The 21,645-nt window shown below is 44.3% G+C and overlaps 2 protein-coding genes across 4 annotated transcripts; both read right to left on the reverse strand.

Annotated features, from left to right (window-relative positions):
• Nucleotides 1-1,515: 1,515 nt before the first annotated feature.
• Nucleotides 1,516-12,302, reverse strand: LOC147153987 (transmembrane protein 198-like). The gene is made up of 5 exons (XM_086038812.1): nt 12,158-12,302; nt 7,331-7,598; nt 5,674-6,255; nt 5,347-5,546; nt 1,516-4,518 (listed from the first exon to the last, which is right to left on the reverse strand). The coding sequence occupies exons 2-5, from the start codon at nt 7,485-7,487 to the stop codon at nt 4,372-4,374; spliced, it is 1,086 nt and encodes a 361-aa protein (XP_085894938.1). The 5' UTR covers nt 7,488-7,598; nt 12,158-12,302; the 3' UTR covers nt 1,516-4,371.
• Nucleotides 12,303-12,428: 126 nt separating this feature from the next.
• cyp27a2 (cytochrome P450 family 27 subfamily A member 2) lies at nt 12,429-20,727 on the reverse strand. Of its 3 annotated transcripts, XM_086038790.1 has the most exons (10): nt 20,433-20,727; nt 19,532-19,722; nt 18,913-19,112; nt 18,634-18,831; nt 17,569-17,732; nt 15,737-15,903; nt 15,542-15,623; nt 14,155-14,367; nt 13,898-14,061; nt 12,429-12,574 (listed from the first exon to the last, which is right to left on the reverse strand). In XM_086038790.1, the coding sequence occupies exons 1-9, from the start codon at nt 20,634-20,636 to the stop codon at nt 13,942-13,944; spliced, it is 1,539 nt and encodes a 512-aa protein (XP_085894916.1). In that variant the 5' UTR covers nt 20,637-20,727; the 3' UTR covers nt 12,429-12,574; nt 13,898-13,941. The 3 variants fall into 3 exon arrangements, with proteins under 3 accessions (XP_085894916.1, XP_085894908.1, XP_085894926.1); XM_086038782.1 differs by lacking the exon at nt 12,429-12,574 and having other exon boundaries at nt 13,359-14,061; XM_086038800.1 differs by lacking the exon at nt 12,429-12,574 and having other exon boundaries at nt 13,359-14,061; nt 20,381-20,575.
• Nucleotides 20,728-21,645: the final 918 nt, after the last annotated feature.

Consider the following 21,645-nt stretch of genomic DNA (forward strand, 5'->3'; position numbering starts at 1 on the left):
ACCCTAACCCTAGTTTGAAACCTTAACCCTAGTTTGAAACCCTAACTGGAAACCCTAACCCTAGCTGGAAACCCTAGTTTGAAACCCTAACCCTAGTTTGAAACCCTAACCTTAGTTTGAAACCCTAGCTTGAAACCCTAACCCTAGCTGGAAACCCTAACTTGAAACCCTAACCCTAGTTTGAAACCCTAACCTTAGTTTGAAACCCTAGCTTGAAACCCTAACCCTAGTTTGAAACCCTAACCCTAGTTTGAAACCCTAACCCTAGTTTGAAACCCTATTTGGAAACCCTAACCCTACTTTGAAACCCTAACCGTAGTTTGAATCCTTATTTGGTAACCCTAACCCTAATTTAAAACCCTACTTTGAAACCCTGACTTTAGTTTCAAACCCTACTTAGTGACCCTAACTCTAGTTTCAAACCCTACTTTGAAACACTAACCCTATTTCGAAACCGTACTTTGAAACCCTAACTCCAGTAGAAAAACCCACTTTGAAACCCCATCTCTAGTTTAAAACCCTACTTTGAAACACTAACCCTATTTTTTGAAACCCTACTTTGAAACCCTAACTCTACTTTAAAACAATACTTTGAAACCCTAACCTTAGTTTAAAACCCTACGTTGAAACCCTAACGTCTAATTTCTCACCCTAGTTTGAACTAAACCCATCGCGGGCAAGCGGTTTTCCGCCCGGGATAAGTGGGCTCATGCGTGTGTTAGGATGCAACCGTCTTTGTATTCCCCTTTTTTCCCCCCAAGCAGTCATGTTAGACATGATAAGCCACTAAAGTTTCTTCTGCTCCATTTTTTTTTTTTCGGCCAAAATGATATTTTTCACCACAAATCATTCTTGTAGCCGACAACACCAAACAATTCTGTTAAGTCCATGGATGGGAAACATCTCGGCTTTTCAGAAGCCGTTGCTGTCGTCGCTTTCGCTTTCTTGTTTTTTTTCCCAAGATCCAAGAGCTCAAGTCGACATCTCGACCGCTGTTTACTCTACCTGGCAGCGGTGACGACGTTTTGTCATCGATCTGGGCCAACGTCGGCCGAAGGTTGCCTGCACCACTGCGACCTCTGAGCGTAGCGCTGAAAGGGCATTTAAACCAGATGGCTCCTCATCAAGACCATCAAGCCACATGCAACTGAGACAAGCTGAAGCATGAAGAACGAGAGTCATGTTGAAACAGGTCATAGTTGCTTTTTACAAGTTTATCTTTTACGAGTAGCTAAAACATCGTGTTCTTGCCTTCACTTTTGATAACAGCTCAACTGCAGTCCAAGTCAAAGGACCTAGAACAGAACCCCTCTCATTGGCATCCCAAACATGCCCACCAAATGAAGGTTTCAAAAATGCCCAAAAAAAAAAAAGCCCCAAAAAAGAGGGCTGTTTAACCCTTTGGCATCTTCTGATGTGCTTTTTTTTTTAATTGTGTGGATGGTGTCAGTGCAGAATTCCACCAAGGTGTGACAAATTTCACAAGAGAAACAATGAAGCACAAAAACACAAGTAAACAGTCAGGAGATGTGATCCACATCACCAGAATTTATTTTCAATGTGTTTCTTCATGTAGCCATGATTTTTATCTACATATTTCTACATATAGAGACAGGTTAGAGAACAGGTTATCAAGAGGAGCCAGATGGAGGAGATAAGTGTTTGTGTGTGGGCAGGGGGAAGCTGGCGTTGGACAGTGTGAGCAACAAATACACGCATGTGTGGGTGTGTGTGTGTGTGTGTGTGTGTGTGTGTGTGTGTGCGTGCGGCAATGAACTGTTAAAACGTCCAAAATAAATACGTCGAGTTTTACGTGCCAAGGAACAAGTCGCACAAAATAACAGCACATTGGCCCGCAGGAAGGCATGCGTTAATGTTGGAATAAACTGTGACTACATCCCAATAGATTCCAACCAAGGGACGGAATGAATTAAAAGAGAGGAAGAAGACCAAATGTTAGGTGCACATAGAGGACTTTGTGAGGTTTTGGAGTCAAAAGGAAGTCACTGGGGGGAGGGGCTCGAGCTCATGCAAACATCTCGTACATTCATCCTTGGCTTTTACGAAAAGGTTAAGACTCTCTCTCTCTCTCTTTGTTATTATTTTTTTTACAGAAATGATACCATTAAGGGGATCTTCACAGCCTTATCTGCCCCATACTGATGTATGTTGTGGCACAACAACAGAACGTGGAATGTATGTGACCGAAAGCAAAGGAATAAACCTCAAGTCTCAAGATGTACGAAAAGTGTCTTGAAGTGCTTGCAGCTATCGTGTAGTAAGGATTCCAACTGCATTGGTGTGCCTGAAAGGTTTGCTGTGGGAAATGGTCCAATTTCAGGAATTGGACCCTAAATTATTGTTCATTCACTCCAAATAATGCGGCTTTGTTCCATCAATCTTTGCCAGTGACATATAGTGAGAGGCAGATCAATGAAATGCTCTTCCCTTCAACGATAGAAGATCAATTTATCCACCTGCTGCCATTCACAAAACAGAATAATGATCAACTAAACGGGCCCACATTTCACAGTGTAAATTGTGATCAGATCATCCTGACTTTCGTCGTAATCGCCACTCCATCGCGGGGTTGCGTTCCAATCTCCACAATAAGTCAAATTTGTGATATAGAATTACCCTATATATATATATATATATATATATATTCTTGAGGCATATTTTTATAGCATGTATGGCACTTACACTTTTGAACTTCTTTAAACACACTGAAAATAATACAAACATATACAGTAATGTATTGAGAGAGAGCAAGAGCAAAGGATAACACAAAAATATTGTACAGTGCACCAATCCCTCAATGTGCTTACGGCAAACAAATCCTGTTTTTTTTCCAGGCAAACGTATCATCTCACAATATACCAAAGATGTACATTATAAAATTAACCTCTAGTCATCGCTTTCTGTAGGCGCAAAAAGCAGGATTACAGCACGACATTCATTAACACTGGTCAACAGTCAATTTTCATCAGAGGTGGCTTAATATGTCCCGAAACGTATTTTTGACACTGATCTCAAAAATGTCTTTATTGTTTTTATATATATATATATATATATATATATATATATATATATATATATATATATATATATATATATATATATATATATTTTTTTTAATTTGATCTATAAAAGCTTGTACAATACAAACTTTACCAAGCGTAGTCATTTGGAGCTATGACGTTCCCGAGAAAAAAATAAAAAACTGATAAATCAACCGCTTGCTGAACCCAACCCTTAATTTATAAATATGACTAAGTATATTACTATACTACATATGATATTATAAGAATTATTATAATTATTCTGAAAATCCGAATTTAGAATCAGCACAAACAAATAATCTAGAAAAGTGTACTTGCATCTCTAATTCATGAATTTAGTCAAAAATTCTTGGCCAGTGTAATTTCCAACAAAAACTAGACTTTGATGAAATACAGTACTTCCTGTTTCATTCTACTTCTTTCAAATATGCACATTCTCATACTAAATGAACATAGAGCTATCTAGTGATCACCTAACGAGAGTTAGACCAAAATATGACATACTGTCGGTAACTGTACAAAAACATCCGTGAAAAAGCGGGACCTGGAATCGGCGATGGAGGGGCTTTACTGTACACTACGTTTGGTGACGTTTCTGTTTGGTGTTGCGCTGCTAGATTTTTCTGATGTTAAAACAAGTGCCCGGGCACAATTAAGGTTGGGAAACAGGTCGAAATGATCTTTGAAGTTCTGATGGGATTGTGGCAAGATGGCACTGAATGCAATCGGCAACAAAACCGGCACGTGTGCTGGGAGAGCTGTGGCGCGCTGCCGCTATCCGTATGGCTTTCTTTCTACTGCTGCCGTCGGCTGAACGTGCACGCTCGCCACAGGTCCGGGCGTGGTGAAGACAGCGAGCCGAGCCCTGAATCAAATGTCACCCTGTATGAGCACCCAAAAAGTGGCAGAACAGCCCCCCAAAGTCGCAGGAGGAGCAAGGCACCCGTTACAGCAAATTCCGCCTGACAAAGACAAAATGGTCCAGCACCGAGAGGGGGACAAAAGCCCATTTGAAAGTTGGCGGATGGAACCCAGATGGCGCCGGGGGCCTGCAGACTGGAGATCATTTGTTGTGAGGATGCCCGTGCCTGAGGTGAGTCTGCTTTCTGATCCCTGATCTGATCTGAGGCGCTGATGTCGCAGATGTCGAGCCATGACAAAGTAGCTGCTGCGTGCGTGCGTGCGTGCGTGCGTGCGTGCGTGCGAGTGTGTGAGATCGTGCAGTGATGCGTGGGTACAACTAGCACGGGCGGGCACACACAGGTGCATGTAGAGCAAGTGTGTGCCTCGACTGAGTCCGGGTGACGCGTCAGGCTCGTAGCAAAGGTCCCGTGGCCCCGGCGAGGGGCGCCGTCGAGTCGTAGCCCAGGTCCGCCGCGGCGTGCGGCCCGCCAAGAAGCTGTCCCGGGAAAGGCTGAGCCTGCACCTGCCGGTCCCGGAAACTCTGGATGTAGCTCTGCATCACAGCATCATGGCAAGGGAGTTAAGCCTCGAGTGCGAAATGGACCTCAAGGTTTGCTCATTTTTCCAGGGGTGTCCGACTACAACCTGGGGGCCATTTGTGGCCCGCCGACCGCTCTTTAGTGGCGCGCACGGCGATCCCCTGAGATACGAGTGAGCTGCCTTGCAAGTTTTCCTAAGAGGCTTCAAATTTAACGGCACTCTAAGTTGCGGTTCAAAAACGACAATTACAGCCTGTGAATTCAAAACAACCACAAAGTTTAGCCTTTCGTTACACTAGCTTAATGCTAACACTAATAGCATCGACGGTGCAGGGCTTTAACGCTTTAAGCAACAGACTGAATTACAACCGCGGCAACAAATGTAGGCAGAAAATGTAACGGTACTCACAGTCATATATTCTTTATCGTCTGTGTAGATCAACTAATATTCGTGCCGTACTGATGAGCTGAGAGACGAGTTGAGACGTCTCAATGAAGCCTGATTATGAATCCCACTTGAGTTTTTGACAGGACACGACCCGCCGCAATACGATCGGCTGTTTCATCCAGGCCGGCCTGACTAGAACTCGAGCGGGATTCATAATAACGTATCAATCAACAAAATATGCGTTTGTCTGTCTCAGACTGCCCCCAGGTGGCCAAGGCGGACACACCGGGAAAAGCAGCACAATGGACATTCAATTGATGTCATCTGACAAAAAAAAAGATTGAAAACACCGATCCAAAACTCGACACAAATCGCTGGCCAACCAGCGATTGGGAACGGATTGAAGTGGATCCCACACTTTGCACTCTACTTCGCGGCCGCCGTTTCAACTCACCGGCGAGAGGACGTCGGTGTCATAGCGGCGAATGGGATTGGGCTTGCGGCGATAGGCGGGTTCCTGATGGAGTTGCTTGGCTTGGTTTTGGCTGGAGGAGGAGCCGACATGCTTCTTCTTCTTCTTCTTGTGGCGGTAGCGGTCGTCACGTTGGCGAATGCGCATCACCTGCATCCTCCTCTGCTGCCGACTGATGATGACTGGGGAGGAGAAACGGGGCTCAGTTATGTGGTTGACATGACGACGTCGTCGACGCCGTCGCGGCGGTGACCTCCGAGAGAATCGGCCCCCCGAATTAGGGCACGGCGAAACGGCACGTCTCCTCACCCTTGGTATGCGAGTAGCCCTCAGCGGTCACTTTCCACTGGACCACCACGCCCAAGAGGGTGAGCGCAGGCCACACCCCCAGCACCACCCACGTCAGCCAGCAAACCGGCTTCCCGGGGACGGCTTTCATCCGCTCGTACATGTACAGAACGAGCGCAAAGAGCTCCACGAAGTAGTCCAGCGCCACGGTGATGACGGCCGCGCCGAAAACGGCGGTGGACAGCGTGGTGAAGATGCGCTGCCACTGGAGGGTGAGCACGGCAAAGAGCATGCCCAGGCCAAGCAGCACGCCCAGCGGCACCCAGACGGAGCGCGGCGGGCTGTGGGAAAGCTCCTCCATGCCCACCAAGGTGGCCACCGCCACCAGCAGGCCGAGCAGCAGACCCACCATGAAGAGGCCCACGCTGCGGACCAGCATGGTGACCAGGCCGCACAGCGTGCCGATGCCCAGGCCGATGCCCGCCGAGGCCTCCGCGCTCAGCTGGGTGTCCAGCACGCGCTCCTTGTAGCACAGCATGAAGATGACCACCGAGCCGAACATCAGGCCCGTCAGGAACATCACCGCCTTGAAGCAGCGGTAGCCTGCGGGGTGGGGGGAGGGGTCAACCACAAATGGCTTACTGTACGCAAAACTCTTGCAGCCTGCTCGTGGATCAAAATGGATTGGTGGTCGTTTATTCGCCCTCAAATAGCACGACTCCAAAATGGGCCTGTCCATGCAAGCGCCATCACATCCAGTAATCCCCCCCCACCCCCCCCCCCCCACCTAGTCGCTGTTCACAAATTCACCTATTTACCAATCCTGTTATTCGCCGGAAAATAAACTCAGCAATATGCGTTTTTGCGTTGCACTCTAAGACGCCAGGAGGTGGCGCCAAAAGCCGTATTTAAATAGGAATTGATCTCACTGACGTATGCTGAAGGGACAACACATTTCCAATGAGAGGCAAGCTTTGTATATTTTGCCACAGTTAACTTGAAAAGTAACCTAGTTATTTACTGATTACTGGCTTTTAAAAGCAACTTATTATTTTACTAAGTTAAATTCCAAATTACTTTAATAGTTACAGTCAGCAGATGCCAACAACCCTGCTTAAAATAAAGACGACGCGCAGTTTATTGAACTATTTATCAACATCTAATTCAATTACTTGCTGATTTTTGTTATTCAAGGTAGGGCTCGGTAACACACAACACAAAATGTGTGGTTGCAGAAGTGTGAGCACCCTCTTGTAACTGGGATGTGGCTTTCAGAATTGACCAATTACACTCAAACTCAAGTTGAATGAGAATACGGTTCATCAGGGGCACTTTAAATGGTGGCAGTTGTGTGCTGATTCCCATTTTATATGAGTTTGATTGCTTAATTATGAACCCAGTTGCATAACAGTAATAAGAGAGTGCATGTGAACACTTGTGAAACCACAAAGTTGTTTATTTTTACTCCCCCTCTAGAAAAGATGAAAAAAAAAAAAAAATCACTTGAGTTGTACACGTCACGTTAATGGTGGAAAAAGTTTTGAACGTTTTTTTTTAGCATGATCTTCTTTTTTAACCGCAAAAAAAAAAAAATGTCTTGTGACTTAAATATCCATGCAAGTGCAAATCCAGAAAAAAAGTGTGGCGAGCGTGAGGGGAAGCCAAAGGTTCAACTCACCAAAGAAGCAGTAAATGACGCCAAAGAGGCAGCACATGGAGCAGACTACGGAGGGAACCACCTTGTAGCGGCCGGCCGAGTCTTGGCATCCGGTCAGCAGCCGGGGGCTCAGCTCCAGTTCGGGGCGAGCCAGCAGCGGTTCCAGGGTGGTCGTCATGATGAGCGAAAAGAAGAATGGAGCACCCGGGGAATGGAGGATGACAGGCGATCAGATGAGAGGCCAGGGAATGGGGAGACTATGGAGCACCGGCCGGCTGCATGCCTTCACCTGCGGGAGACAGAGGTGCCTGTGACTCAAGTCGACCTGGAAAGGCTGGACCCCCACCCCCCCCCCCCACCCATGTGCCTGCTTTGTCCATGTCAAAAATGAGTTGTCTGTCGACACTGTCAGTGCGCAACTGCCGCATTGAAAGGAAATCGGAGGAGCTGCTCGATTGGCCATGTTTTGAGTTGGCTGTGTACACTCCCACAGCGGCGCAGACCTCAGATCTGCCAGCCCGCACAGAGGCCGACAGTCCGGAAGAGCAACCATCTCACGTGTGGCCTCTGCTGTCCCCTCGCCTGCCGAAAAGTCAACCTTGGCTGCTTTGACTTGCTTTTACAAGTCCTGATACAAGGCTTGTCTCGGTCTTCCGAGTGGAATTCCCGGACAGACTAGATGTCATAACTGCACAAGTTCATAGCTGCACGCCATTTGTCACAATTGAATGAATCCAAAGTCAATTGAAAGTAATCAAGTTACATTACTACAATATGATGGTACTTGGATGACATTACTAACTACATTTTTTTTTTTTTTGCATGTAACAGTAACTTAACCAAATTACGTTTTTAAAATAACCCTCCAATCCAAACAAAATAGATAATAAATCAACAAATGATTTACTATAACATTCATGTCCTCTCGCCTCTGAGAGATTTCAAAATGGACCTCAACTTGTGTCGTGTAGTCACTCCAACATCGGCGCAAAGATGTCATTAATAAGCATATTTGGTGAAGGATTATCAGGCCAGAGAAAAGCATGCACCAGACCGTCTGTCTGTCTGTCTGTCCACGTGTACGTGTGTGTGTGTGTTAGCATTAAGCCATTTCGCGCCGCAGATGTCAATGTGCATCATCCTCTTACACGAATAAATCAAACAAAATCTCACGGACCAGTTTTGATCCTGATCTACGGCATAAACACTGACGCCGCCCCCCCCCCTGCCCTCTTCCTGTCTGTTGCTATGACAACGACGGAACGCTGACAGACAGTTGTTAGACTTGATCTGTCGCCTCCAAATGACAGACCAGCCACCGCCATAGGCTCCATAGCAACAGCATGAGAGCCAATCAGAGGCTTGGCAGGCAGTCATGCACGGACACACTGTCTATGCGTGCGCGCGTGCGAGTGCGCGTTGGCTACGGCTCTGTATAATGCGCACATGCTGATCAATTATGGGATAAAAACAAACGTCCGTCCATCCAGCTGCGCTCTGGTGAGCGACCGAACTACTCCACACACACACACGCAAGTGCACTTTACGTGGCATAATGTCAAGCAAGTGGATCCGACTCAAGAAGACTGCAAACCAAATCCGGCAGACCAAATCAATGCAGTTGGAAGTGAACAACCGAACAAAAACACGGCGTGGCAATTCAATCCAGTATGAGCCTTGAATCTACTCACTCTGGCCTGACGAGACGCCCGAGCTACGCATCTTATCCTTAGATGACTTAAAGGCACGCAGCGACCTTTCTTTGTGCTGTTCAGTCGCCATCTGAAGTCACAGACGCACAAATGCTGAGTGGCTCTGTCAGTTTCCTGCTGCTCACGGTTTTGCCCAGAGAGCAGCTGATGTGGATCGATATGCGGCATCTGCGGAAAGCGTGGCTGTGTGCTATCACGTGTACGACAGGCCTAAACGTGACGCAGACGACATGGTGGTAACAACGCGGGTGGCAAAATTCAAAGACGGAAGCAAAATGAAGAAGGAATTGACAACGGTTAACTGTTCAGGGAACTAAAATATGGCGTTACCCCTCCTCCATTAGCGCGTTTGCGGTTGGCGGTCCTGCTATTTGACGGTGTAAAGAAGAAAAACAGGAAGAACTTTGAGCGGAAGATTACACCGGCCAACAAATGCTTTACAATTATTTTTTTTAATTCAGAGATGCAAGTCAACTTTTCTAGGTTAATTTCTGTGCAATGATTCCAAATCTTGCCTTGTTTTTTCCTTCCTAATAACAATAATATAACAAGTAATATAGTAATAGTAAAATTGATAAATTGAGAGTTAGGTGGATTGTAAATAAAAAATTGCTGTTGAGGACAACTGTTATTGAATGTCAATCTACTTCAGTCCTGCTTTTTACGCCTACAGAAAGTGATGGCTGTATGTTCAATTTGTAATGTATTATTCATGTATGATAAGTCAAGTTTGTTAATTTGGAAAACATGGGATTTGTTTCCTGTAAATAGAGGGATTAGTTTACTTTTACGCTATTGGTAGTTATTTTTGTGTATTTTTTTTGTGCGCTCCCTCAACATATTCTGTTTAATGTGTTTTCATTATTTTGAAAGTGAGTTTAAAGACTTAAAAAAATAGCGTCATAAATGCTATAAAAAAAAACAACATTTATTTTCTATGAATTCTCAGGGAAAGTTTCCAATCTGAATCATTCCCAAAATCCCACAGTTTAACTTCCCATGGAAATTTACGGGAAACTTTCCAGAAATGTACAGAAAATGTTCCAACTGTTTGCAACCTTAGCTACAATTGGAAAAGGGCAAGCTTTTCAACTATCCGACACTGCTTTCTGTTGACCATGTGACTTCTGCCTCCAAGCTTTGGACTTTGCACAGCTGCAGGTGGTTCTCAGGCCACACACCTGCGCACGCAGCCACTCATCACGCCGTTAGCGGCAACCTCCTCCGACAAAGCCCCCTCTTTTTCCGTCGCCTCCCAGCCCGGGCGAAAAGAACCAAGACGCCTCCGTACAGCGTGAGCCGAGGAATGTCAATGATGCTTGTTGCCACGGACGACGGCTACCGTTCTTCAGAGGGACTAAACAAACAGACAAAAGCCGCTTGGAGGTGTTGCAAGGAGCTCAGGCTGGGAAGTGGGAGTTGATGACACATGACCGGATCGAAACTGACGTGTTGTGCATTTCTTTGCTCACAAACTCTCACTGAGCCGCAGGGTTCAACGATTGTGGTGATATTGTGGCCACTTGCACACAAGCCTTCGCCTGTCACAATCGAACAGGGAGGGCGACTCGGCGGAAGCTCATAGCGGTCAGAGATGTTTCTATTTATGGGCCAAACTACAGAATGACCTCCTGGTGTGCACAAACTGTGCACTAGTTGACAACTACATGCTACTAGTATTGCAAGTGACGTTGTAAAATTTTACTAGGTAACCTCTAGTGCTTCATTAGTGGTACTAGTGGAGCGCATGTCAACAAATGCATAGTTTTGCCTCACTAGTAACATAGAGTTGTTCTACTAGTGTGCAGAAATGTCACACAGCAGTGGTAAAAAAACATCCCTAATAAGACTGTCGTTCTACTAGTGTGCTATGGTCATTCTACTAGTGCCCTGAATAGTCAAGTCCAGTAGTATGTTCTTTGTCCTCACTAGTAGGACAATTAAGAGTGCCAACTATAGTGATGTTAAGGTCGTCCACTCATTTATGACATTTATGTGCACTAGTAGAACGACTAGGGTGGGTAGTAGTACATATTACTACTAGTGAGGCAAACCTGTGCAATCGCTGACAACTACAAGTGGCATTATCAAATTATACAGTTTAATATCGAGTGCACTATTAGTAAAGTTTTGCCTCGCAGTTGTTAAACAAGTCAGCTCTGGTCATTCCATTAGTGAGCAGAAATGTCATACAGTAGTAAAAGGCAGTAGTATAAAAAAGTTACTAATGCGCCCTAGTGGTGTTATTAGTGTTAGTGGTGAGAACAAAGATTGTAGTAGTACATGGACATTAAAATGAGTATCAAATAAACGCTCCAACGGCTACTAATCGGCCAAAGGTGGCACTAGTATTAGAAATAAGTTACTGTACTAGTAAGATGGTCATTCAACGAGGTTCCCTTGTTCTTTCTACTAGTGACCTGACTTACTAGCAAGAAGAAAGAGTATACTGAACTAGTAAATAGAACTTGGGCTGATATCCAATGAATGCTCAAGCAGCTTTCCAAATGCCTACGAGTTGGGCCTTGTGGCTAGTGCAGCACAATAATTGACTATTAAGGTTTCTTTACCTACTAGTTGGCCAAAAGTGGCAGTAATCGTGCAAAGAAAAAACCGTCTGTCTAGTAAGACAGTCCTGTTCTGTGAGGACAAAGAGCGTACTAGTAAACTGACAACTTAGTGCACTAGATGTCTAGAGACATTGGTACACCTGCGTGTTATTTTTTTTAACCTGGATATAATGGACATTAATATTTTAGTGTTACTGTGTATCGTTTTTATGTCTCGGTCTCGAGTTTGAAATGAAGCTGACTGAAATGGAATTAAAATGGAATAAATGCTCAAACGGCCTTCGGTTGTGGCGTGAAATGGTCTGTGCTGCTTTCATGGACCGCTGGGAGACGTCGGTGCTTCTAAAGCCCCGTTGTTTGTGCCTCACGTTGCACTGCCATCCATCCGTTGAGACTGTCGACGAACTCATCGACCGCGATGCGGCCATCCGAGAAACCCGGATCGACCTCCCTCCTAGACTGACCTCAATTCAATCGAGAACAGTCCGACTCTTTCTCACGAATGTCCTCGGAGCATCCGTCGCCTGACAGCAGGTGGTGCAAAACACGACGGACGGGGGACTCACCATCATCAGCTGCCACCGGGTGACGCGCCACCCCCGCGGCGTCCTCATGACTGCAGAGGCGGCCACCGCAGCCCGAGAGCCGACCATGCCATGAACACCCAGCCCGCCAAAGGGTGTGTTACCCCCGTCCGTCCGTCCGTCCGTCCGTGGGCGTGGGGCAAGACGACGCCTAGCTCTCCCGTGTCGGAGGATCCGGATGGGACTAGTCCTCCATGACGGGCGCTGCTTCAAATAGGATGACGAGGAGGAGCACCGCGGGGAGGTCGGGAGCCGAAAGTGGAGCGGGACCCGAGCCCGGATGGACTGACGGACGGATGCGGGATGTCGTGCTTCCCATGAAGGTGGCAGGCAGGCGCTCGTGCCCGCGTATCGCTTGCTACACTGTCCTGTGTATAGGTCATATGCGCCACCTACAGGCTGACAGTCGAAAGACACCCGTGTTATAAAAAGGACGTACAAAAACAACCCTCGCCAACAACAGGGCCTACAAAAACACTCCCCTACCAAAAACTTAAACAAAAAAATAAACCTCTCCTATATAAGGACGAAGAAAAACACCCGCCCTAAAAAAGACCCACAAAACCTTCTCCGAAATGAAGGAAAAAACATAAAAAACATTTTTCTTTAAAATAAAAAAAAGGAAAAAGGGGAAAAAGACAGTCCTCGCCTAGAAGAGGACTCAGAAAAACTCACTAAAAAAAATGCACAAAAAAGGAACTACAATGGAAGACTTGCATGCATTATTGTTATATACTATGAATGAAGTGCCCACCCATGTTTGCATAATAAAGCATAAAAAAGACAAAGTGCAAACGACATCAAACTATTCATTAATCTGCTGTGAAATTGTGAAATTTAAATTAGTTACCTTTGTTAGCGGTTGAGTAAAAATTGACTTTGATTTTATTTGTGCAACCCTTGTCACTCACGTTTAAGCGTTTCTTCACTTGGCCTAACATGCTGCTATTTGAGGCAAACCGGGGTTTAAAAGAAGAACAACAACAAAAAGGCACTAAGTGCACGCTGGTAAGTTGTCCATCGACAAATCTCTTTCGACATTCAGTGGAAGGTAATGTTCGCTACAATACCAGAATCGTCCAGAGGAGGGCGACTGACACGACTCATTTTGCATTACTAGTTTCGGCCATGTTCAGATAACAGTGGCGGGAAGGGGAGTAACGTAAAAAGGCTACTTAGTTACTGTAGTTAAGTAGATTTTTATTCAGTGTGTTTCTTCTTCTACGTATCATATACTACACAAGTTAATAAAAGAGGGTAACTGATTTGTGTGCAGTTTTCTTTTTTTTTTTCACTGTGTGAAGTGATAAATATAATTGACAGGTAAATATGTTGAAGCCAAGTATGTTTGAGTCACCAACAAAGTACTGTAAGAAGAATCAACTCTAAATACCAAAGCAAAATTAGTCATTTGATATTGCGGCAGAAGTTATGGATTAAAGGAGCATAGTGTAGCGCTGACGTGCCAAAGTCTAACAAACAATTTCAACAACTTTTTTGGGTGTGTTACGATGTATTGTGGTGCAGAATACATACAGTGTGTGACGTGGATCTTGTTTTATAAGGGAAATGTATTATTTTCAGATACTGGAAAAAGTCCTCTGTAATTGAACCAGTTATATCGGTATAATTAAGTAGGTGACAAATAAACTTGAGTTGAACAGACTGTATTAAGAGTAATGAGAAAACTACTTGAATCGAATCCTTTGCCTTAAGCACCACCTTCTTCACTTTGCGCTGTGTGTAGAGTTTCCGATTTTGCCGCCTCAGGCTCTGTGCAGGAAACGAAGGTTGATGGGCTTTGCAGGAATGAGCAGCGTCCGCGTTTTGGCCTGGACGGTGGCGAAGTCGTCTCCCCCCGGCCGGACCTCGTAGTGCTGCATCAGCTGCCAACACAAGTTGGTATTCCCGACTAAGCTCTACAATGAGGCACTTCAAATTCCGTCCGCGTGATGCGAGGCAAACGCGGCGCCGCTCACCCTGCACAGAGCAAAGTACATCTCCATCTCGGCCACTCTCTTCCCCACGCAGGCTCGCACGCCCACGCCAAAGGGGATGAAGCTGTACGGGTGGTGCCGGAAAGCTGGCGTCACCCTGCCGGCGCGAAGCCATCGCTCTGGCGCGAACGCGTCGGCACGGGTGAACTGTGTGTGGTCGCGGCTGACGACGTAGTGGCACAGGTGGAACTGAGTCTGGAAGCAACATGGTACATGTGTGTCTTTTGGAAAAATAGGACTCTATAAAAGTGTCCTTATAAAAACATACAGAATGAAACTACATTCATACATATATTTTCTACATTTTTTTCTTCAATGCAGTGAACATTGTGTTGCTCCTTTTGGGGTGTGCCTACTGGCCACCTGGTGGCCAAGCCATGTCAGTCACCAAATACAGTGTTGAAACACTTACCTTAAAAAGTAACTTTACTTTACTGATTACGTCGTTTTTTAAGTGGAAGTCAACCCAAAAGTGACAAAATGGCCGCCCCCTGAGATGGCTAAAAACGGCGGGATTTTGCTGCTTAACTCATATTCCACAAACGTAATATGAATCAGAATGCCGTGTTTCAACTAGTGGGCCTGCATAGAACATATTCTGGGGAAAAATATGTTTGGGTTGACTTCCGCTTTAAATTGACGTGGTGTGATTGAAGCTAGATAACACTCTGTTTACAGCACAGAGTGTGCAATAAACCTTAATATTTTTGTTTCGGCCTGACAGAAACTCAAAATAGTGAAGTGAACGTGAATATCTCACTGAAAAACGTGCCAGGACGCATTCATGGCATCGCTCCCTCGGACGGGAATGTGAAGTTGAAGGCTCCCACAATGGTGTGTTCAAGCTGGAAATACCACCACTTCCCTTTCTTAAATGTTCCATGATGTACAGTTATTTGTTGAGTGCCTTGAGTGAGTACTACGGTGTTAGGAATCAAGTCTCCCCCTGTATTTGACAATTCATTAACTAAAAGTTTTGTAGCACGCTCAGGCTGGCACCATGGCTGAGAAGTGTGTGCCTTCGATGGTGAAACGTGCTACTCTTTGAAATAACTGACGTCGCCTTCAAGTAGAAGCAAATACGATCTGCGTGGTGAAGTAAAGGTCGTCGGATTACTTAAATGGAAAAAGTAATGCATTTGATTTTGATGTTACGTGAAAACGACCACATTTCTGGAGTGTTCGTCAACATCACAACACAAGCGCCCCCAATGCACTTTCCATACGGAGTAGGCCTCGATGTGCGCTCCTCGTACACGACGAGACGCGCGCGAAGCCCGCAAGAGCAAGCACTAGGCAACAGAGGCAAGGAATCCCTCCTTGTAAGGAAGAAAACCTCGAGCGCACCCCTGACTCGGTGTGTCTGTACCTTCTTTGGGAACCAGTAGTTGTCCACCACCACCTCATTTTCTGTAACAAAGCGTCCGTTGCCAGGAACAACAGGATACAAGCTGCGGGGAAAGAACAGATAGCAGAGTCGGCTCGCATGAGGGACCAGGACGATCAACGTTTTGGTGTGCATCAAATCCTGGTCCAAATAGGCGGAGCACGCGAGTCGGCTCACCGTAACGTCTCCTTGATGACAGCCTTCAAGTAGGGCATCTCTTTAAGGTCGTCCGTGCTGGGCACACGTCTGTCGGCGCACACGGCATTCACCTCGCCATAGAGTCGATCCTGAGCCTGCGGGTCCCTCGCCAGGTGGTACAAGGCCCAAGACAGCGTGTTGGAGGTCTGTCATCATCACAGCACATCAACAGGTTCCATTTGGATCGCAGTAGGAGACCATTTTAGCATTGGACACGGCCCAAGGTATGCTATTTTTGAGAGCGGGTGTTCCGGAAAGGAAAACAAGTCCCGGCCTGACGCGCTAATTCGTCAAGGTTCACACAGCCGCTCTCGGGCACAGCAAGTTTAACTGTGCCTGAAAACAAGCCATGTCCTTTGACAAAAAAAAAAAAAAAATAACAACAACAACACTGCGCAAGTCCAAGTGTATCTGGCTGCACCACTTTGTGTTCACATTCCACAAGTTCAGCCAGCCATCCTCAGGTCCTAATGGTGGCCAAGAAGTAGAAACCAAGTTTCAAAAATGTTACAAAATGCTAAATGTTGACAAACTCTCAACACATTTACAAAGCGCCAGACAAGCAGTGAGAACATGTTTTGTGTAGTGGCTGACACAAGTGGAATTGAAATCCAGCACTTCCACATTCCGCCGACACGGCGCAGTGAAGCAGAAAGGCAGTCATTGGCAGTTATGGTCATGACAAAGTGCAGGTAGCCTTCGATTATAAACGGAATGTTTTGATCAGAATTGGATGACATCTAACTTTGGGGAAAGATAGTGGATTCTTCATGACTTGATTTGTTCCATGACCAAGCTTTTAGCTAAACACTAAACGCATTCACAAATGTGTACGTTTGCTCTATTGAAGTGAACTGAAATACGATTAATCCATTTGAGTGCCCGAAAAACATTTTTTAAGGTTTTTTTTTGTTGTTTTTGTTTTTTTTCAATTTTTACTACACAATACTTACTATGATGTTTTTTAATCTTGCACACAAGAGATACACAGAATAAAATAAAAAAATAAAACTAGTAAAACCTAAACTAAAACAAAGGATTTGGGGGACGAAAATGAAATTAATAAAAACTAACAAACCCTATATAAAAACGAATTAAAATGATTTTTTTTTTTTTTTTAACTAAAAACGAAATAAAAATTAACAATAATGAAAAATCTGAAACTATTCAAATCTTGCTCAACTCACAGTAACATAGTTCCCCGGCACCAAGATGGCGACAAAAACAGCACGCATTTTATTAGCAAAAAAATGGAGGGTAGGTTACCCTCCTCCAAAATACACAAATATGTGAACTGGAGCCAGACCAATTGATTGTCTGGTCGATTTTTTCGCTTTTAATATAGGCAAGAATAGGCTAATTTTTTTCAGATGAGTTTCGTCGATTTTGTTTGTTTGGTTTTTTTTGCACATTAGGACATTACAACGTAAGACAAAGATTACATTCAAACAGCCCATCCCCACCCCCAGCCCTGAAAAAGTGGTCGATTTTTGCTGATTTTTATCTCTGTTTTAAACTTTAACAAATACTACAGGACAAAATATTGTAAAACAGTCAAATGTTCTTCCTGTAATTCTGTAATGTAAAATGTCTTTATATAACAATAAAGTGTTACGCAACCATTAACCTTCATTTTATAATTCATTACATGTTTTAAAAATCAACCGGCCAATTAATCGGTTTGCGGAATGCTGTTCTTCCAAATTTCGGAATCGGCGTGGACCTCCAAAAAAATCCATATCAGTTGAGCTCTGATGTGAACAGTGAATATGCGTTTAAGCACTGTCTGTGTCCTGTAAACGTGTTCTCACCGTGTCGACTCCGCCCAGCAGCAGCTCGGTCACGCTGATGTAGATCTCAGATCGGGTTATCTTGTCGCAGGACAGCAGGTAGGTCAGGTATAAGCCTTCAGTCAGCTCACCTCGCTCCGTCTGGGTTTGGATGTCCACCAATCTTCTGTCGATCAGCCTCTGCGCTACAGCGGCAAAAGTCATCATCAGCTCCTTCAACTCAAAACCCAAAGAAATTTAGAGCCCGGCGATTCTCAAAGTGTGGTATGCCGTAACTGTGCAAAATGATAAAGTAATATCCAGTGTAGTACATTTGTTAAGTACAGTTCAGTGTTTAATTTTAAAACAAAGTACGACCAAATATCGGCTGGGCCGATTATCGGCTTCAATATTCAGTGCTTTGAAATCTGATGGCTGATAATAAATCAATTTAAAACGGTGTTAAACTTCAAGGATCTATTTATGTAAATTTTCAGTTAACTTTATTAGAGCTTCCACTGACCCTGGTAACACTGTGCACTTTTTGTTTTTCAAACAAACAAAGATAAGTGAAATTTTAACATTTCTGTCATTTTGGAGGACTTTATTTACTGCAGAAAATGATATGGAAATATTGTTAAAGTATTGTTGTTGGGTTTTCATCTAACTTTTGAAGACATGTTGATGGCCCTGGGAGCTCCCTTTTTGTTAGAATTTATGTATATTGGCAAACAATTATAATAATAATAATTTTAAAAAACAACATTATTCAAATCTGGAAAAATTGTTCAATTAATATATGCTTAAAGACGTTTCAACAAAGTTAAGAGTTTTATTTTTTTTTAGATTTTGACACCAAAATCTTTTTTCTTTTTGCTGAAAATTAATATCGGCTCCAAATATCGGTTATTGGCCCCCCTGACTACTAATAATCGGTCTTGGTATCGGCCCTGAAAATAACATATCGGTCTATCTCTAGTATACAACGTGCTATAAAACAACATTTTTAATGTGTTATTTAATGATATGTAGCAGTCTACATTTTTTACTTTATAAAGACACAAGAAAAACAAAAACAACAATTTGAGAACTACAGTTTCAGCTTACCGGTGTCATAGAGGTCATCCCAGGCCTGAACAAAGCGTTTCCAGAAAGGCAGAATGCGGCGGGTCCAGCGTGGAAAGATGACAACAACCTCAGACAGCGTCAGCATGTCGTTGACGGCAGCGATGAAGCGCTCCGTGTCTTTTGGAATGTCCTCCTGGAGGCAGCCCAGCCTGGTCTCAAACAAAATGGACGAGATACCTGCATGAGGGCGTTCAGCGGCGCTTCTGCAGCGCCTCACCACCAACCGCTGCCTCCAGCATCGCCGCAGCGCCGTCTCACCTTCAAAGCCAAACTTGTAGAGCTCGGCGGTCACGTCGGAAACGGAAACCCGGTCCGGGCTGCGAGTGCGCAGCAACTCGATCCGTCGCAGGAGATCTTCGACCACCTGGTGGATGATGGGAGCGTAGGCTGACACTTCTTGCAGCTTCAGCATCTTTGGGTTCAGAGCACTGCGGATCCTGTACCACTCCTGCCCTTTGCTAAAAGGTCCAAGTAATCAAAAGTACGGCATTCAGTCTAATTAACCAAAGCATAAGCTCCATGTTTTTATTTTCCTATATTCAAGTGCAGTTGTCATGTTCAAACTGTGCATGACATTACAGTGGAATATTTTTTTTTTTTTTTTTCCATCCAGTACATTTCATGAACAGTACAGTACGTTTTATTAGTACAGGTCAGTTGTATTTAACTTTTAAGTCCAATACATTTGAATTGAATGTTTGTTTTTACACATTTGTTTCGGTGCAATATTTCCTTAACTGTTATGTGCAATACATTTGAAGTGAATCATTATTTAAAGACTATATCCTATATCCAAGTGCAGGGGATAACATTCGAACTTTGCATACTGTTACAATGGCTGAGGAGATGTTTGTCGCCCGAAGGTACATGAACTCACTCTACATGCAGGCCGTAGGCTTGCCCCCTCAGGTCCCTGTATTCCTTCCAGTGTGGCAGCTCTGCTCGCACAGGGTAGCGTCCTTCCTGATGGATCACCTGAGCGATGAGCTCGGGGCTGGCCACATTGACCAGGTCAAATTGGCCAAACTTGGAGCGCCACATGGGCCCGTACAGATTCTTCTGCAGACCCTGGATAAAAAGGTCAGGTGAGGGAAAAATGCAGAGGCTCCTAGAGGGACGACGGTTTCGACATGTGGCATTTCCAGGTTCCCCTTGGCCTTAGAATATGGCGAATTGAATTCTTGAATTGATTCTTAGCTCTAGTGACAACATCGAACAATTCTCTAGAAAACTGTAAGGCGCATGGAGGGGGATTATTGCTATTCTTCTCTGAATATGCTGCTTCAACTTAAGATCTAAATCAATCAATCAGTTAAAGCCTCAACCACGGTTGACTTTACCTCTCTCTAGTTATCTTTTTTACTTTTTTACACTAGCCTGTTTAAAAAAAAAAAAACAAGGGTGTTTTTAAATGTAGGGAGGAACAGTAAATAAAGACTCGAGGACGGAAAACAGATACCTGAAAACTACTTCAGCGGGGTAAAATAACGAAATATGTCATTCGTGATAGTGAGTAGCGTTTTGCAGTCGCCATCGTAAAACGAGCGCAACCTGCAATGGATCGTCCATGAATGCAAAAATAACAACCATGGAGCTGTTCTGAGTATGATTTGTTTGTAACTAAATCCACATTTAAGCATTTTTGAAAATATGTAACACACCTTCCACAAAGCTTGTACAAATACATTGAAGCACTTTTAATTAAAATAACTCCGTCGAATCATACCTCCTCGAATCGAACCCCGCCGGCTGATGGTTCGACTGGTGGTTCTGCCTACCTGCAGCAAGTGGCTCTTGTCCGCATAGCCTTTGACAAATAACCAGAAAAGTGTTTTGGACAAAGTTGGTCCGGGCAAGTCATCGATGGTCTTCAGTTTGACCGCTTCAGCTTCAGCCCTTGCATGGACGAGTGTTCTGGTCCAGAAGCCGACCGAACCTCCGCGTCGGCAGAGTGCAAAGAGGCGAGGCGGAGAGGCGGACATTTTTCTTAACTTCTTGTTGTGGGCTCCAACTTGATTTCGTGTTTGCTGTTCTGTTGCTGTTTGTTTGGGTTTGGGCGTCAATCTGTTGTCACTCGCGGTGTTGCATTTAATGCCACTCAGTGGACACTATGTGCAACTACATCTTAGGAACATTTTTTTTTTTCCTTTCTTTTTTTTTCTTTTTCTTTTTTTTGCTGTTGTTGTGCATTTTTCCCCTCACTAAATCTCCATTACGTGAAAATAGCGACAAACTACATGCGTGGGGGCCCGTCAGGATTGACTCTTTCTTTTTCTTACACTACCGAAACACGGCTGTTTTGGGGGTTTTTTTTGCACACACGATGCTGAATTGCTCGATCACATGCACAACAGGCAACAATACATGCATATATTTTTGTTGTATGACAGCTCATATAGCAATATAGCAAGAAAAATAATTAGAGTTGTGTTTGTGAGAGGCAAGCAAAATGAAGGCAGTTTTAGCCCATTTCATACACAAGGTAACTCAATGTGCTTCACAGTTACAAAATATTTAAGGGCAAACGAATTTAAGATGTTTAAAAAACATAATAATTTAAGGAATTTAAATGCAAAGTGGAGAAATAAAAACATAATCATAGCTACGAGGAAAGCATATAGCTAATGTGGATTTAAAAGCATTTACACTTGGTGCTAACTTCAGTTCTGTTGGCAATTCATTCCATTTGCGTGCAGCGTAATAGCTAAATGCCGCTTCACCATGTTTGCTTTGAACTGCTTTTTTTGTACGTGGGCCGCCTCTGCTACTTTTATGACTCCTTTGTGACTACGAAAAAAGATGTAACATGCACACAAAACACAAATTTGTGGGTTATTTATGTCAAAAACTAAGGATAAGTAAATCTTCTGAATCACCTTCACTAGAAACCGCAAAGCCAGTGTACTTTTTTTTGTTGATGGCCTGAACAGCCAGGTTTTTCAGAATGCCTTCGAAGTTTATTCACAGTCTGAAAGAAAATAAAGACGAAAC

This window comes from Filicampus tigris, chromosome 1 (genome assembly GCF_054856515.1).
Source record: "Filicampus tigris isolate MCC_2025a chromosome 1, RoL_Ftig_1.0, whole genome shotgun sequence".
Lineage (NCBI taxonomy): Eukaryota > Metazoa > Chordata > Actinopteri > Syngnathiformes > Syngnathidae > Filicampus > Filicampus tigris.